The sequence below is a fragment of the Archocentrus centrarchus genome, chromosome 7, assembly GCF_007364275.1.
Source record: "Archocentrus centrarchus isolate MPI-CPG fArcCen1 chromosome 7, fArcCen1, whole genome shotgun sequence".
In the NCBI taxonomy this organism is placed as follows: domain Eukaryota; kingdom Metazoa; phylum Chordata; class Actinopteri; order Cichliformes; family Cichlidae; genus Archocentrus; species Archocentrus centrarchus.
In genome coordinates this window covers 18,584,487-18,602,137 of record NC_044352.1, presented here as the reverse complement: position 1 = coordinate 18,602,137, position 17,651 = coordinate 18,584,487, and the positions used below count along the sequence as shown (strand labels likewise).

General features: G+C 40.4%; 1 protein-coding gene across 1 annotated transcript; it reads right to left on the bottom strand.

Annotated features, from left to right (window-relative positions):
* Positions 1–535: 535 nt before the first annotated feature.
* Positions 536–2,956, bottom strand: LOC115782825 (transcription factor Spi-B-like). Its single transcript, XM_030733277.1, has 6 exons — positions 2,871–2,956; positions 2,648–2,682; positions 1,835–2,042; positions 1,636–1,742; positions 1,308–1,455; positions 536–1,147 (listed from the first exon to the last, which is right to left on the bottom strand). Exons 2-6 carry the CDS (start codon positions 2,666–2,668, stop codon positions 840–842), a joined length of 792 nt encoding a protein of 263 aa, XP_030589137.1. The 5' UTR covers positions 2,669–2,682; positions 2,871–2,956; the 3' UTR covers positions 536–839.
* Between the last annotated feature and the right edge of the window lie 14,695 nt (positions 2,957–17,651).

The window sequence follows — 17,651 nt, the reverse complement described above, 5'->3', positions numbered from 1 at the left end:
CATGTCATTTCAGTTTTTGTGTGTGTGTGTGTGTGTGTGTGTGTGTGTGTGTGTGTGTGTGTGTGTGTGTGTGTGTGTGTGTGTGTGTGTGCGTGTGCAGGGGGACTTTTTAGATGTTACTGATTAACAGGCCTGTTTTTAGTGGCGGTTTTCACTGCATGCTTACTTTGCATACAGTTTTGGATATGGGTGCATGCCTGTCTGGATCTGTGGTTGCTTTAGTTTAAAAGCATCTCTGTGTTTATTCCAGCGACATGCACTACATAGGTTATCTTTGTCATTTTGGAGAGACAGAGACAATCATGTAGTCAGATGTTCTGAAAATATGTGTAGATTTATTTTATCATAACAAAATTTTTGACACAAACAGATCATGTTTACTTGACCAAATGTGACGAAATGTAAAAGATGACTGTATGCTGCACATCCTAAATATCTGTGAAACAGAATCACACAAAGAAAGAAATTTACTACTTTTATTTAAAGAAGAATTGAGTTCTACTTATAAAGTAGATATTAAACGACAACCTTTTAGATTTACTTGTTAAAAGCCAGATGACCTCTCTCAGCTTGCCTGTACCTGAAGTTTGCATCTTTGCATCAGCATCGTCAGTTCCAGTTCATCCCTCACATCAACCACAATATGGTTCTGTATGTACCACAAACTCTGAGCTACAGTGTATCCTTTTCTGGCTTTTCAAATACTCAGTATTCATTTGTAACTGAAAAATGCCACAGAACTATAATCAGCAGAAAAGACATTCATGGGATACCCAGAGTGATTTCCCTGAACATCCTTTGTGCTCATGCTATTTCTATGCTAATATACATTCTGCTTTCTACTCTGTAGTCGAGTCGCCTTGTAGACCTTTTAGTGTCTTTTCATCAAAGCGATAGGTGAGCTTCCTTTTAACTTTGTGAATCTCGCCTGTGCGAGAGTAGTTCCTTAGAGCTCGAGCCATCTTCTGGTACGTCATGGTCTTGCGATTCCCCTTTCGCCGGCCCCACAGCTGTGCCAGGCTCTCCTTGTTTTGGGAGGAGAACTGAAAGGTGCCGAAGGAGGACTGGACCCACCAGATGCAGCTCCGCATTGATGGCGTCTGCAGCATCTCAAACAGGAACTGGAATAGCCGCTCCTTCCTCTTACCTTCAAGGGAAAAAAGGGATGTAAATACAAATATGAGGTAACATCTCATATGTGAAAGATGTAACAATGAGGGAGAAGTTTGGTTTGTAGGCTGGTGAGAGTTCTAGTGCTTAGGTTTACATTTGAAAACCCCTGTGTCTCTTTGTGTGTGCTATTATACCTGACAGTGGTGCAAGAGACAAGGAGTCTCTGTCCTTCCTGCTTCCTATGTCAGAGGAAGGTGATGGTGAATCCTGGTACTGGGAGCTGCTAGATTGTGAATCTGAGTCAATGTATGCAGGTGCCTTATTGGAATATGGCATGTGTCCCTGTGGTGAACATAATAAAGTGTAGCCAACTTCATAAATCAGAAATAACACCAATGAAATGGTCCATGTTAGTCTAAATTCTACCTCAGAGGGATCAGGCCTGTCACACAGTAATATCTTGCATTATTAAAAAGATAATTAAAACTAAATTTACTAGTAAGTTTAGGTTCTTGAACTTACCCATTGGTTGTCATGGGGACTAGAACAGGCTGGAGGCTGATCTCTGTATTCCTCACTGTGAGAACCGCAGTACCACTCATAAGCATGCTGACCTGACCAGATGTTCTCTATAGAGAAACACATAAGCAATATAGACATATGTAGTAATAATCCACACAGACCAATGGCACCTCTGTTATTAACTGTTCGTCACACTAACGTATAATCGTGGTGTCCTGGTTGGAGTGTATGTGTTGTCCCATGGGGGTCAGAGGTGATACAGGTGTATGTGCAGGCTGGACCTCCAGCGAATGCTCCTTTAGGTACTCCTCGATGACTTCCAGGTCAACCTCATGGCAGGAGGAAGGAGCCACTCCACTCCAGACCCCCCTGCCTCCACTAGGCTTGATCTCGGTAGCATAAGCCATCTGACAGACACATGGCAGGACATAATGAACATTTGTATTTGCTATATCTCTCGTCAGTGATAGCCTGAGGTGTGATTATCAGACCAAACACCTGTTTGGTTTTTTTTTTTTTTGGTTTGTTTTCTTTCTGCCCCACTGTTGTGCTGTGATGAATACATTCATCAATTTTAAATGAGCTTTGCCAAAAAAGAGCACAGATCACTCTTATAATATGATTAAATTAAACAGCACAAATTTGCAAAACTCCAAAAATTACAAGCACTAATAAAACAAACTCATTACTAGATGTGTGCTCAAGGTTATGTGCTTTGGATACGAGCCAAGGGACAACACTGTGAGCATGTGTATTTTAGTTTGACTAGCAAATTTATGCAAGTGTTTGTGTTTTCATGAGCATAGATAGCGTTCACGTAACAGTACTGTATGGCTTACCTTGTAATGACATATTTAGAAATAGACTTTACCCTCAGTCTATGCACAGGTTATATAGTAATATATAAGAACAAACGGTTACTGAGATATCCAGTTATAGATGTGAACATGCTTTTCTTTGCCATTCACACGAGGACCAAGTAAAAATAGCAAAAAATTATTATCAGACTCACCGTCTCCATTTCTGTCAGCATACTCAAAGGATAATCTGGGAAGAGAAAACAGCCTCATCAGTTGCTGGAATCAAAGGTCAAAACTTTGTCAAACATGAACGGAGAAGTGAAAGAAGCTGTCACACACACAGTACTTCTCTAAATTATCAGACAACATCATACAAAAGGAAAAGCCAAAAAAAAAAAGAACCCGTGTGAATGAGCACAACAAAGACACATGTACCTTATTAGGTCAAAGTTGTACTCCTGTGTGTGGTATAGTGAAGTAGTATCCTCAGGCATTAAAAGGTGGGGATGTGAGAATGTGAGCGCTCACCTGCGTGATGTTCCACCTGGATGCCACCTCTCTTATAGTCTATGCACACATACCCACCTCCCCCCTCTCATTGGCCATTGCTGGCTATCAACAGGGGGAGTGGTTTTGTTGACCTATTGTTTTTAATACATCATTTTTATTGTTAGTATAAACTAAAGAAGTGTTACTGTAAAGTTACTGTTTCTGCCATTTTTATCAAACATCACTGTTACAGATGTTTAAATGACAGGAATGAAGCTTGTCCCAATTTTTTTCATTTCATTTCATTTATTTTATTTATTTATTTTGTGTGTGTGTGTGTGTGTGTGTGGGGGGGGGGGGGGTCATTGTTACACTTTCAGAGTTCCCAGGAATCAAAGCCCATGGTGTGTATGTAGTTTCTTATCATTTAATTTGCCACAGAGAATGGAGGAAAATGATGTGCTTATAAATAAATATATATATATATATATATATATATATATATATATATATATATATATATATATATATATATATATATATATTTTTTTTTTTTTTTTTTTTTTTTTTTTTAAATTGCTGTTGAGGGTCAAACATGATATTCATATGGGTAAGATAAAAAAAGAAAAAATAGAATAGTGAGTGAAAGTATGGTGTATTTATTGAAGAAAAATAGCTGTAACATATGAAACATAATCTTTTAATTGTTCAGAATACATTATGATATAGTTTTAAGTATAAGACGATTTAGACATTTGTATTGTACTCTAATTTCAAAAATATAACTCATTAAAACATTTTACAGATGATGTATATTTATTGTGCACCCGGTCTTTCAGGATGCTTAGATTTCTTGCACCCCCCTCCCAAAAAAACAAACAAACAAAAAAAAAACATTGACTGTAGGATGAAAAGGACAGAGTGAAGAATTACAGAAATACAGAGTGAAAAAATAACAATGCACATTTACATAAAATCAAGTGAGAGAAGAGAGAAAGCATGTTAGCGATACAAGGACACCCCACCTAAGAAAAAAATTCCTTCAGAATATAATGTCTTTCACTGTCTGCCTTTATACCTGCATTTCATTATGAATATTTCATATCTGGAGTTAAACTAATTGCTAAATATTTCAATAAATGCTTAAAAGACCTTACATGTGCTTATTACAATATCACAGCGAGTTGCTGCTTATTGATGACTAGCAGGTAAATTTATCATCAGTGTTTGGCACTTAACTACAAAGTTGTGAGACAAAAAGTCAAACAAAGTAAAATGTAAACCCTAACCCTAAAGCTATCTATAACTGTAATCTGAACTACTTTTTCATATCAATCATAATGAATGCTGCTCTAATAAAATTACATTGTTCTTTATAAACCATTGCAGGGAAGTAAACAGCAGCAGGCATTACATCACACCACAGGTTAGGAACACAGCATTATTCACAGCTCGCCTTTGATGAATGCCACATTATGACCGGTTCCTTTTTTTCCCTTTTTTTGTTGCTATTTTTGTTGTGTTTTTTTTTTTTCTGACGTAGATTCCAGCACACAACATGTGCTGCATGTGCTTTCTTTTGCACAGAGGGATTTCCCCAAATCTGTTTTTTTTTTTTTTTTGTGGGGGGAGGGGGGGCTATGACAACAAAAGTCTGCTGTATAGACAGTTATTAGAGGACAATCTAATGAACATTACTACAGTACATTACTACAGTGCCTCAGTGTCCAATCATACCAGGCCTGGAATCAAAGCCTGGAGGCATTATCTACTCCATTCATCTACCACTAACCAAATGTTGAACTGATGACCTTTTTACAGTGTTTCTACGAAGCATACTGGGACACACATTTAACTGTTAACAGATAACCATATACACATACAAAAAAACCCAGCAAAGTATATTATCAAAAGCCACTGACTCAGCTACTTTTGGCACGATAAGCATCGTCAAAAAAAATCAAATTCAGCCCTGGCCTCTTGCCTCCTTGGAAGAGTGATATATGGTGCATATGGAACAGTAGAAGCAGTGGGTATAATCGTAACATGATAAAAACACAGCCTGCACTTGCAGGAATCAGGCCAATAACTTTACAGCTTGTCAAAGTTTAGAGAACAAATTCATTATACTGAAATATTACCACAGACACATGCACTGTAAATGACGAGGGCACACAATAATTGTGGGTGGTGAAGGGTCAATATGTCAAAGTGTGACAGTCTAATAATCTGGACTATTATGGACCACATATAAGGGCACAATACAGATGAATTAAGTGCCAGAGGTGCATTCAAGCCATGTTTACCCTTTGTCATGTTGCCTTGTGTGCAGATAAAAACAGTCACAAGCTACTGTATACTCATGCTGTAAATCAGGCTTGATTGATAAATCTGACTACTCATTTTACACTAGTTGTTTGTGTGATGCTGTAGTGTAGTGTAGTGTGCTATAGTGTGTGTGTGTGTGTGTGTGTGTGTGTGTGTGTGCGTATGTTTATAATACCTTGTGGGGACAATTTTCCTGACATATACTACGTTGTGGGGACCAATTGCTCCTTGTGGGGACTGGAACCTTGCCCCCACAAGGGGAAACCCTGTTTTTGGGTCAGGGGTCAGAGTTAGGGCTAAGGTATGAATTGAGTTTAGGTTAGGGTTAGGGTTAGGTATGTGATGGTTAGGGTTAGGAAAAGGGTAAAGGTAAGGTTTAGGCTGTAGAAATGAATGGAAGTCAATGGAAATTCCCCACAAAGATAGCAAAACACACTTGTGTGTGTGTGTGTGTGTGTGTGTGTGTGTGTGTGTGTGTGTGTGTGTGTGTGTGTGTGTTTGTGTGTGTGTGTGTGTGTGTGTGTGTGTGTGTGTGTGTGTGTGTGTGTGTGTGTGTGTGTGTGTGTGTGCTTTAAATGAATTCAGAATAATTCCAGAAAAACCTGTTCAGCAAGGGGGAGGAATAACTTCTTTGAAGGATTGGGAGAGTTTCCCGTACCTGGTGCACATGAGCCCAAATAAAAAAATTTTAACCTTCAGGATGCTGGCAGTGTATTCCAATCAGATTAAAGTACAGCCATGTGTAACAATGAAATTACAGAGTAGTCTGTAGTCTTTATAATAAAGAAGGATATATGAGGAATATTTACACACAGCAAACATTATAAATACCTGATGATCATTATGTTAGATATTAAAATGTCTATCCCACACTGTGTCCATAATCAGTATCATAATTCTTTTTCTATGACCCTTCAATTTCAGGAGTTCTCAGTAACACAAACACCACAGAATGGGTTGCATAATGTTGTGCCAAATACATGAAACATTCATATAACTGCTAAATAATACCTGTGCCAACAACAACAATATATCCCATGCTATGCCAGCTTAAATACCAATGTTTGTATCAATATAAAAACAGTAAAAACCAACATAACCTCCCTAAACATGTTGGACCCTCTAATACTAACTGTTTCCTAGACTTCCCCTCCGCCAATATGACTCAGTGAACTGAATATTGGGGTGTTGGTGACTTTTAAAGTATTTTTTTTTTAAATACAGTTATACTATATTGCCAAAAGCATTTGCTTGTCTACCTTCACATGCATATGAATTTGAGGGGCATCCCATTCTTAATCCATAGGGTTTAATACAGTGGTGGGCAACTCCAGGCCTCGAGGGCTGGTGTCCTGCAGGTTTTAGATGTGTCCCTGATCCAACACACCTGAGTCAAATATAGAAGTCATTAGCAGGACTCTGGAGAACTTGACTGCATACTGAGGAGGTAATTCAGCCATTTGATTCAGGTGTGTTGGATCAGGGAGACATCTAAAACCTGCAGGACACCGGCCCTCGAGGCCTGGAATTGCCCATCCCTGGTTTAATATGATGTCGGTCCACCCTTTGCAGCTATGACAGCTTCAACTCTTCTGGGAAGGTGTTGCACAAGGTTTAGTGTTTATGGGAATTTTTGACCATTCTTCCAAAAGTGCACTGATGTTGGACGAGAAGACCTAGCTCACAGTCACTGCTCTAATTTATCCCAAAGGTGTTTGGTAAGTTTGAAGTCAGTACTCTATGCAGGCCAATCAAGTTCTTCCACACCAAACTCGCTCATCCATGTCTTTATGGACCTTGCTTTATACACTGGTGTGCAGTCATGCTGGAACAGGAAGGTGCCATCCCCAAACTGTTCCTACAAAGTTTGGAGCATGAAATTGTCCAGAATGTTTTGGTATGCTGAAGCATTAAGCGGCTTGGATGCTGCTGCTCGGCCATAGAAACCCGTTCCATGAAGCTCTCTACACATTGTTCTTGAGCCACAAGAAGGCCACATGAAGTTTGGAGGTCTCTAGCAATTGACTGCATAAAGTTGGTGACATCTGTTTACTATGCACCCCGCTCTGTGATTTTACATGGCCTACCACTTCGTAGCTGAGTTGCTGTCGTTCCCAGTTGTTTCCACTTTGTTACGATTAGGGTACACAAAGATCCTGTGCGGTTAATTTTACTAACAAATGTTTCAAGAAATCTGTGCTCCAGTTCTGCTGAATAAAATTCAAATATTTTGTCTTACTAAGTGTTACTTAGCACTATTCAGCAGATTACATGTTTCTGCACCTATATACCCTCAACATCCATTTTATTTGGCACTCCTGCCCAGTACTTGGCCAACAAGGTGCTGGAAAAATTACTCAGAGATTTCAGTCCATATTGACATGACAGCACACCACATCCCAAATGTGCTGTTCCAACTTGCATCTTACATCCTGCTACTATGAGTTGGATAGTCTCCAGAACAACTTTGCACAGTCTGCAACTTGGGGCCTGTTGTCCTGCCTCTATGGATTTGCTGCTTAAGCCCTGTTCTTATGCTGCTGTCAGAGCCTCTGTTCTGTCCATTATGATGATGATGATGATGATGATGATGATACTTTATTGATCCAACAATGGGGAAATTACAGTTAACAGAACACCCATCCAAGAAGACAAACAGAACAAACATGGGGAGATAGGTGAACTGTGGCCATGCTGCCCCCCCTTTGGAGGCGCTGCCATTAAAAAGACAGAAACAATAGTGAAAACATATAGGGATGAGTGAGGATAAAAGCTGATCTGCAAGGATTTCTTGATGTCGGCCTCTTCCTCTATCTGCCGATGGCACATCCCATGTAGGGGCTTGGTCGTCCATGATAGTTTGTCTTCCTGTTCCTTAACATAATCTGTCTTCAGCTGTCTGAGGCATTCTTATGGCAACACTTGGCTGTGGCTGACCTTTATCATAGTTTCTGTTGGCCTGTGGAATACCCAGGTACTTGTAGCTGTCCTGTATGTCAGCTATTCTGCCTTTTCGTCACTCCACTCCTTCGGTCTGGATCATCTTTCCTCTCTTTGCAAACATTTGGCCACACTTATCCAGTCAGAATGACATCCCAGTATCCTCGCTGTAGACCCCGAATCAGTTAGTTAATGTCTCACTCGCTCCTGGCATACAGCTTGATGTCATCCATATACAGGAGGTGGCTAATGTTTGCCAGTATATTCCGCACTTGATGTAACTTGTGCGATTGCCTAGGAGTGTGGGGATCCTTCATGATCAGGATTGTTCTGCCTTGTGTTAGTCAGTCTTGATAAGCACCTGCTGTTAGCAGCATCCTTAGTTGTGCTGCCAGGCATCTATGGAGTGCTGTTAACTTCTTCAGCCTGTAGGCAAGTCTTGATGTTGTCCAACTCCTCATTCCAGGGACTCACTGTAGAATGTCTGCCTTTGTGATGTAAAGTGTCTTGCTCTGAGAGGCTGATGTGGTCTGCTCTTAAGTCCTTGGCGTTGGTGTTGCGTGGCACCTCTATCCTCCAGATGTTCTTAAAGCATTGCTCATTTTCAGCTCTGAGTGGGTCTGCCTTTGTGCTATTATTCCCTTATAGCTGAGAGTGGACTCTGGATGGATCTTTGGATAACAACTCATTTATTCTTTTGGCCTCTGCCTCTTTGGTATATCTCTACAGCCCATTAGCCAGAGCTGTGGGCCTTTGTTTGGCAGTTTCTAGAGCCTCAGTTATGGACATGTTGTTGTAATTTTTTTTCATCCAGGACCTGTTTGTCATGACACCCTTCTGCATCTCGGTTACCCAACTATCTTTTCAGGCTTCCATGATTTTGGCTCCCGCTTATACCTTCTTATGACCGAGTGTTTCTAAGATTACTGTAGCAGTGGTGTATATGAGCTCAGTGGCTTCAATGATACTGGTAGTCAGGATGGTACATCAAGCAGTGTTTACATCTGCAAGCATCTTCTCTGATGGGACTCTGTCAGTGAGCTGTGGGAATCATATTCTCGGTTGGGTGGCTACACAAACTTCATCCTCAGCTCTGTAGATGCATCTGTCATTGCAGGTGGCTGGGAATCATCTAGTTCTGTTATACTGCTCTCTTCTACCAGGTTTGATGCATTATGTCCACAGTGCTTACTATTGTTCCCACTGTGCTGTAGCCTCTATATCTCTAACTTTGATAGTAGCTGCCTCCTATTGATGTTATCGCACTGGGCTACCAAGTGTGGATGTTGGCAATAACCTCCAAACTGGGAAAACGGCTCCCGCAGGCCAAGGGTGAGTATCATCTTGCAAAACACATTCATCCATCCATTCTCTTCCACTTATCCTTTTCAGGGTCGCAGGGGGGCTGGAGCCTATCCCAGCTGTCATAGGGCGAGAGGCAGGGTACACCCTATACAGATCGCCAGCCTGTCACAGGGCCAATACAGAGAGACAGACAACCATGCACACTCAAATTCACACCTATGGGCAATTTAGAATGACCAGTTAACCTAACCTTACTAACTGTATGTCCTTGGACTGTAGGAGGAAACCGGAACACCCAGGGAAACCCCACACAGACACGAGGAGAACATGCAAACTCTACACAGAAAGGCCCGGGCCCAGGTGGATTCGAACCAGGACCTTCTTGCTGTGAGGCAACAGTGCTAATCACCACACCTCCATGCTGCCTGCACAAAAAACATTTTTTATTATAATTCAATAATACATACATCCATTATAACAAACTTACACCATTTTCTAAAAGGATAAAATATTGATATAATGATATTTTATATCTGAAAGGTCAAAGGTCATGTCAGGGCTGACATGGATGGAAACTGATTGAATTGTACTCCCATTAATCAACCAAACTGATCAATGGGAGTACAACCATGATAATTTAAAATTTCCCTGTGTCAGGTGTTTGGCAGCCACACCCTGAAGTAAATTCTTCAATTCGTACAGTAAGCCCTAATTAAAGCCAAAAATGAGGGTCATCAGGCACTGACACTATTGAACTGAGATGAAAACAAGCTGCCTAAATTTTGAGAAGTGTTGTGTAGTTTTTAACCCCAAAATGATGTCATCATACAAATTTTAAATTAGTGTAGTAACCAAGAAAAGCTTGCAGATGCAAGGAGCTTGCTTTGCAACATGTGGTTAACATCTGAAAGGGAATATTTTATTCAGCTTTGATGACAAAAGCTAATAAAGAAAAGGAAATGAAAAGTCAGTTTTACAGACTCGAAAGTGTTCTCATGTAGCTCTTGGCACAAAAAGCAGATAAGAGTGATTGTAAGGTCAAATTTTTTTTTAACCCTGTCTACATCCATTATATTGCATAAACGTAATACAAATGAGTGCTGCAGAGATTGCAGTAAAATTCAGCGGTAGAGTGTTGCAGTAGTGTCCTTATCAACAGTAGTGCCACGACTATTTACAGTTGTGTTTTATTTGATGTTACAGTTGTAGAAATGATTCACTGTCAAAAATCCCACGAGAGCTTTAGAAGATAAACGTGTTTGGAAAAACCCTAACTGCATTCAGTGCAATAGCAGACGGTTAGGCTTCTTATAGTGCAGCCTGCACCTGGAGAATGCAGGCAAGGTGATAAAGCCAGAGAGACATTGGACCCTTGCTCAGAGACATATGCAAACTCACACACGCGCACAGGCAGGTGAAATCTGAGAATTATTGCTTTACCTAGAAGATGTAGGCATTACAATTTGTGTTTTTTGGAACTGCCCTAAAATTTTATTTGCCATCGTTTATGGGAAATGAGTGGGAAAACTAAATAGGAGTTGGTAATCCATCAATGTGCTCAAGAATTTACAGGGAGGAGAGTCAGGTTTTAAATCAGGGAGTTGTTTCAAGAGGTGTTTGGTTAAAAGGGGCCAAACAAATATATTGGATTGCTGTCTTTTCTTAACTCCGAAAGTGGGTTAGTGGTCACAAGATTTACATACTGTACATAATTTATTACATTTTACAAATTTCTAGTCAGTGAAAACGTGGTGACTGTCATTTTGTTGCAGTTAACATGAATTTTAATGTATTTACATTTTTTTTTCATTGCTGAGCATTTGTAACGGTGTCTATGCATGTGCATATCAATGAGTATGAGAGATTTGATCAGCTGTCCAACTGGATCTGAGTCACTTGATGTTTAACGGTCTAAAAATGGCAGGTGAATTGTAAAACTGACTTGTGAATGTATATGCACACACACACACACACACACACACACACACACACACACACACACACACACACACACACACACACACACACACACACACACACACAAAACCACTTCATGACCATTAGTGTGTGAAATCTTGAAGCAAATAAGTAGACTTATCCCCATGGCCATCAGTTGCTGTCAAGCAAGGGGCTCTGTGTGTGTGTGTGTGTGTGTGTGTGTGTGTGTCCAGGTGTAGTAGGTTTACAGTTACAGCCAAACCCCCTAGATTAGTGAACATACGCAAATCACCTGTACACATGCAGGCTACTGGGAATTCCCCCAACGTCTACTCAAAAATGTGTGTTTGTGTATGCCAAGTCATTAGTGACAGTGGGCGTTTGTTCACAGAGGCAATCCTTCAATGAAGAAACACTAAACACCAAGATGCACTGGGACATGGTGGAGTCACTGAGTGTGAGAGGTAGCCAGTAGTCAGCAGTGCACACATTTGATTTAGTCACATTAAACATAGCTGTTATACAAGGATGAACACAATAATTACATAATTACATTTAACTGTGGTTATTTGTGTGGGACTGTTGGTGACTAATGTTGGGACCGATAATGATTTGTGTAATTAGTGATGATCAATAGTTTTTTTGTTTTTTTAATTGTCTCATGTTCACACCCATGGGCCTGATTGTAGCCAGGTGAGTCAGGTGAACGGTGTGGCAGGTGAGGAGGCAGGTGGACACGCCATGGTGTTGACACACTAACTGTGCATGAGAGACACTGGAAAGTATGCAAAATCTGAGGTTGGCCCGCTCCCCCCACATGCCCCACTCCACCCAACATCACCACCTCCTCCATCTCTATTATTTTCATACACTTTTGTCTGTTGTTCTTGAATTTTTGCTGAATACAAAGAAAAAACATTTTATTTTTGTATTTAGTTTTGACAGTCACTTGCAGCTTCATCCAGATGTAACTAATCTTAACAACCTTGCAGCACATAACTAAATGCATGTAATTTGCAAATGGTCACCAATAGAACAGTGCTCAAATGGTGCAGAGGACAGAATACATTACTCATATGGGAATGCTGGAGATAAGGAAAGGGATTGGGAACTCATGGAACTTTGCATTCCCACGGAAAATTGTTTGTGTCCTCCAGTAGGCTGTCCCACAATCTGTGGTCTCAATAAACACTCATAAACCATACAAAGACACGCACACAACCCCACCAGCCTTATCACAATAACACATAAACTCGAGTGTGAAGACTGTACATAAATCATCTGCTTTCACAGCAAGATAAGCACCGGCAAAGAAAGCTAGAGCAGGAGTGTAAAATTTTATCTGAGCTCTGAAGATTAAAAAAAAAAAAAGATCTACATGAGATTTTACAAAGAACACAATAAAGGGCCTGATGGTTTTTGATGAGCTATTTTGAAAACAGTCCCAGTTGCACAGAGCAAAGCCCACACATATCATACTCAGCAAAGCCATGCATAGCGGTCTACGTGCACAGTGTTCTCCTACAGGAGGCCCCACACCTCCACTCCACAGCTGTAGGACAGGGTAGGAGAAAACAATAGCTGCCTTTTCTTTCTCTCATGTGAATTTGTCGCCTCATTTGCAACAAGCTCTCATGTAGCATCTGTCTATTGCCATGTTTAGACTGAGTATGAATCTTTCAGAAGGTGGTGGTGCCTGATCTGATGTTAGCATTATCAAAATGCCTTTTTTTTTATGTCCTCCGCCCTTTTGTCACGATTAGTGGTGTGGGAGAGACTCAAGAGCAGACTGAAGAGAAAGTTTATAGATCCTTTTACAGCCTACGTCATCAAAGGATGCGCGCGCATTTTGGCAACGGAAGTGAACCGCTACTCCATTCAAAGAACGAGGAGACTGCGCAGCGTTTAAATGTTATTTAAAAGCGATATCAGCATCAAAATGTCTGGCTGTTGCGTGTTTGGCTGTCAGAATTTCTACTCTACCAAAAGTGGACTGAAGTTGTACGAAATCCCACACGGCTGTTAAAGAGAAAACAGAGGCGTCTGTGGTTGCAAGCCATCAAATGTACTGATAAAAATTGGACACGATCAGGACTGAGGATATGATCAGAAATGCTACCTTGGTTATACCGAAATGTCAGATATCTAAAGTAAACAGCATTAGCTGGTAGGCTATTTGGCTTTTAAACTGTAGTGTGGCTGGCTATTTACATGTTTAGGTATCGCTGGACTCAGAGAGTCCTGATTTTTAAATTAATATTTAATCACACTATAGACCCTTTTAGTGTTTGTAAACAATTATGACGTAGGTAGCGATGCACGTGCGCATTTTGGAAATGGAAGTACGGCGGAGTTCAGTAGGGTTTCAATCTATGGGAAGGGATTATCAACGAAAGATCGTCAAAACTACCTGCAAAAATAAATTTTGACCACTGGCAACCGACTCCGATCCCTGTGGTATGTTAGCAAGTGGGCCAGTATCCGTGGGTGGATATATACGTGTATTTGGTGGAGAAACCCAGCGTATACACCGGAGAGAAGTTGCAGCGCATATACAGTAAGTCACTGGATGCTTACAATTATGTTGTTTGTGGCTGTGTACCGAACGTCAAATATCATGACACAGACTCGGAGTTTTGTGTCTTGAAGGCAGAAGTTCTTCCAAGTCAAAGACAAGGAAACAGGAGCGCTGTGTATGAGGCTCAGATCATTGTAAACAAGTCAGAGGACTACTTCCTCACAGTGGATTGTACCTGCATGGCTGCCTGAGTACTTCGTCAAACTGCTTTTCAAGCTTGTTAAGAGTTTTCCAGCTGCAGATATTATTGATTTACAATGAAAAAAATATATACTGTTCCAGTCACACTGAGACACGCTCAACCATTCATATGCAAATCTGCTCAGACTTTTGACTGGCACTGCATTTTGTAATCTATAATGCGATTAAATATTAATTTAAAAATCAGGACTCTCTGAGTCCAGTGATGCCTCACCTGTAAATAGCCAGCCACACTACAGTTTAAAAGCCAAATAGCCTACCAGCTAATGCTGTTTACATTAGATACCTGACATCCCAGTATAAAAAAGATAGATAAATAACTTTACCTGATATAAAATGGGCGCTTCAAACGTGAGCATTTCTGATCGTGTCCTCAGTCCAGTTTTTATCAGTACATTTGATGGCTTGCAACCACAGACGCCTCCGTTTCCTCTCAAACAGCCGTGATCCCGTGGGATTCGGTACAACTTCAGTCCACTTTCGGTAGAATAGAAATTCTGACAGCCAAACACGCAGCAGCCAGACATTTTGATGCTGATATCACTTTTAAATCACATTTAAAAGCTGCGCAGTCTCCTCGTTCTTATTGATTTGAATGGAGTAGCAGTTCACTTCCGTTGCCAAAATGCGCGCGCATCCTTTGGTGACGTAGGCTGTAAAAGGGTCTATAGATTCCAATATGCAGTGCCAGTCAAAAGTCTGAGCAGACTCGCATATGAATGGTTGAGCATGTCTCTCAGTGTGACTGGAACAGTATATATTTTTTTCATTGTAAATCAATAATATCTGCAGTCGGAAAACTCTTAGCAAGCTAGAAAAGCAATTTGATAAGTACTCACGCTGCCATGCAGGTACAATTCCCTGTGAGGACATAGTTCTCTGACTTGTTTACAATGACCCGAGCCTCATACACAGTGGTCCTGTTTCCTTGTCTTTGACTTGGAAGAACTTCTGCTTGCAAGACATAAAACTCAGAGTCTGTGTCATGATATCTGGAGTTCGGTACATGGCCGCAAACAACATAATTGTAAGCATCCAGTGACTTATATGCCGCAACTTCTCTCCGGTATATACGCTGGGTTTCTCCACTAAATACACGTATATATCCACCCACGGATACTGGCCCACTTGCTAACATACCACAGGGATCGGAGTCGGTTGCCAGTGGTCAAAATTAATTTTTGCAGGTAGTTTTGACGATCTTTCGTTGATAATCTCTTCTCGTAGATTGAAACACTATTGAACTCCGCCGTACTTCCGTTTTCCAAAATGCGCACGCATCACTACCTACGTCATCATTGTTTACAAACAGTAAAAGGGTCTATTTACACAGAGGTTAGCAAAAATGCCAAGAATTAGTCCAGTTCCACTACAAGAGGTTTGCATGTCGCTGGGGCCACGCTTCAAATGAAAATCACTTCCTCTCCGTACTCCCCTCAGCGCTCTCAGGGTTTCCTGCGCAGAGGAGATCAGGTGATGAGGGCAAGCAAACAAAAGTTACTGAAGGCCAGACAATCATACTGTAGTTGGTGCAACAACCCGGCATCGACTGAAGGTCTCCTCTTTAACTAAATAGGGCTGCCATAATTAGTTGATGGCCACCAGGTGAGTAGCTAAGAAGGTGGCCACAGGTTAGGCCCGGCCCCGAAACACAAGGTGAGTTAAACACATACAGCAGAGAGGAGAAGAAAAAAGAAAGAAAGAAAAACTATTGAATAACTAATGATTGAATGCACAGTGGGATATAAACAAAGTAAAAAGAGATGAATGAAAAGAAACACCCAATGCATCATGGGAACCCCCCCAGCAGCCTAGGCCTATTGCAGCCTATGGACATATGAATCTCTTTATGATCATAATTTACCATCTTCTAGCTTTTCCCAGCCTCTCAGAATGGTTCCATGATATGACAAAGAGTTCAGTGTAGTGTAATAACCACTTCAGTCACCAGATCTGAATTCATTGTCTTTGTACATGGCACCAAAAGAATTGCATCGTGTATGTGCAGCTGGAAATTCTGCACAATTTCTGCAACGTTATCAAGTCAGCAGGACGCAGAATCACGAAAGAAAGAATCTCAAACAATAAAAGAAAGAAAGAAACACAAATCACAACAGTCCTCAGAAAAGTAAAAGGAGAAATTCCAAAAGGGACGTATAAAACAAAGAACTCGACAGTTTTATTAGATAAAAGACTGAATCCATGGGAACTACATCCAGTTGGGTTTTTTTCTGCTGTGATTTCTGCACCTTTAGGAGTGCCCAGTGGAGTCAGGATAATTGAGTCAGCATGCATGAACTGTACTCAGAACTTGTGCAATCATGGCAGGGGAGAGCCTTCCTCTTTCCTGAGAAGAAAACGTCATGGTCAGAGTTAGTCCTGAATAGTTATCACTTCTCGTGTGCGGTCAGCGGAAGCAATGACAGACAGTTTGTGTTGTGAAGTGTATCAGACTGATGGCTCCTGTGGTTTTAGTATTTGCTGGAAGTGCAGCAACAAAATTCAGTCAAATACAGAAGAATAACTGCTGTACGTACTGAATGTATTAACCCCCTTGAGTGGAATTACAGTGGATGCAAAGATGATTTACAGTTATTTAATGCTGGTTATTTATTAGGATTACAAACTGATCAGTACTTAAGAGGAACTTAAAGTGCATGCACTTTCCATATGTGAATTTGTAATAATTTCAGAACACCTGCTTCAATTGGGAACTTGAAAGGGGCACTCCCGTCAAAAAAATAGTCAACGACAGCTTCTGCCTCAAATAAGAATGACTACAGTTTGATGTTTTCCAGAAAAAAGACCAATCACATTACACATTAATTTGCAAGCTCAGCAAAAAAAAAAAAAAAATCTCAAGCCTCTGTGAGGGAGGATTGACAAGAGAAAGCACATTTTTAGGAAGGTGTGGACTTTCTTTGTGTGCACCAGACATGGTTTGAGAGCTCTTTAGTCTTTATCAAACTTACACTGATAAAAATATCCTGCCCTATCTACATAATAAAATTAAGGCAACTATTTGCATAATTTATTTATGTTGATCAAGCAAGACTGTTCTGTGTTTAAAGTACTTACTTATTTCCTTACATGAAATATAAAATCCAAGTAAAGTGAACTTAATTTTGTCAAGTAGTTTAAGCAAAACTAAACTTTGTATAAATCACTCAACTTTTTCAATGTAGTAAATGAAATTAGCAAGTAAAAGCAACTTCTTTCATTATGTAGATCAAACAAAAAAACCTTTGTATAAATTACTTAATTTTGTTAAATGTATTTAATGGTTTTTCTTAAGTAGAATTAACTTGATTTTTGCATCTACATGTAAAGCATAACTATTTGGTAAATGGACTGGTTCTTATATAGTGCTTTTCTACCCTGTCTGAGGACTCATACAACACGTTTACATTTACCCCATTCATACAAGCACTTCCATG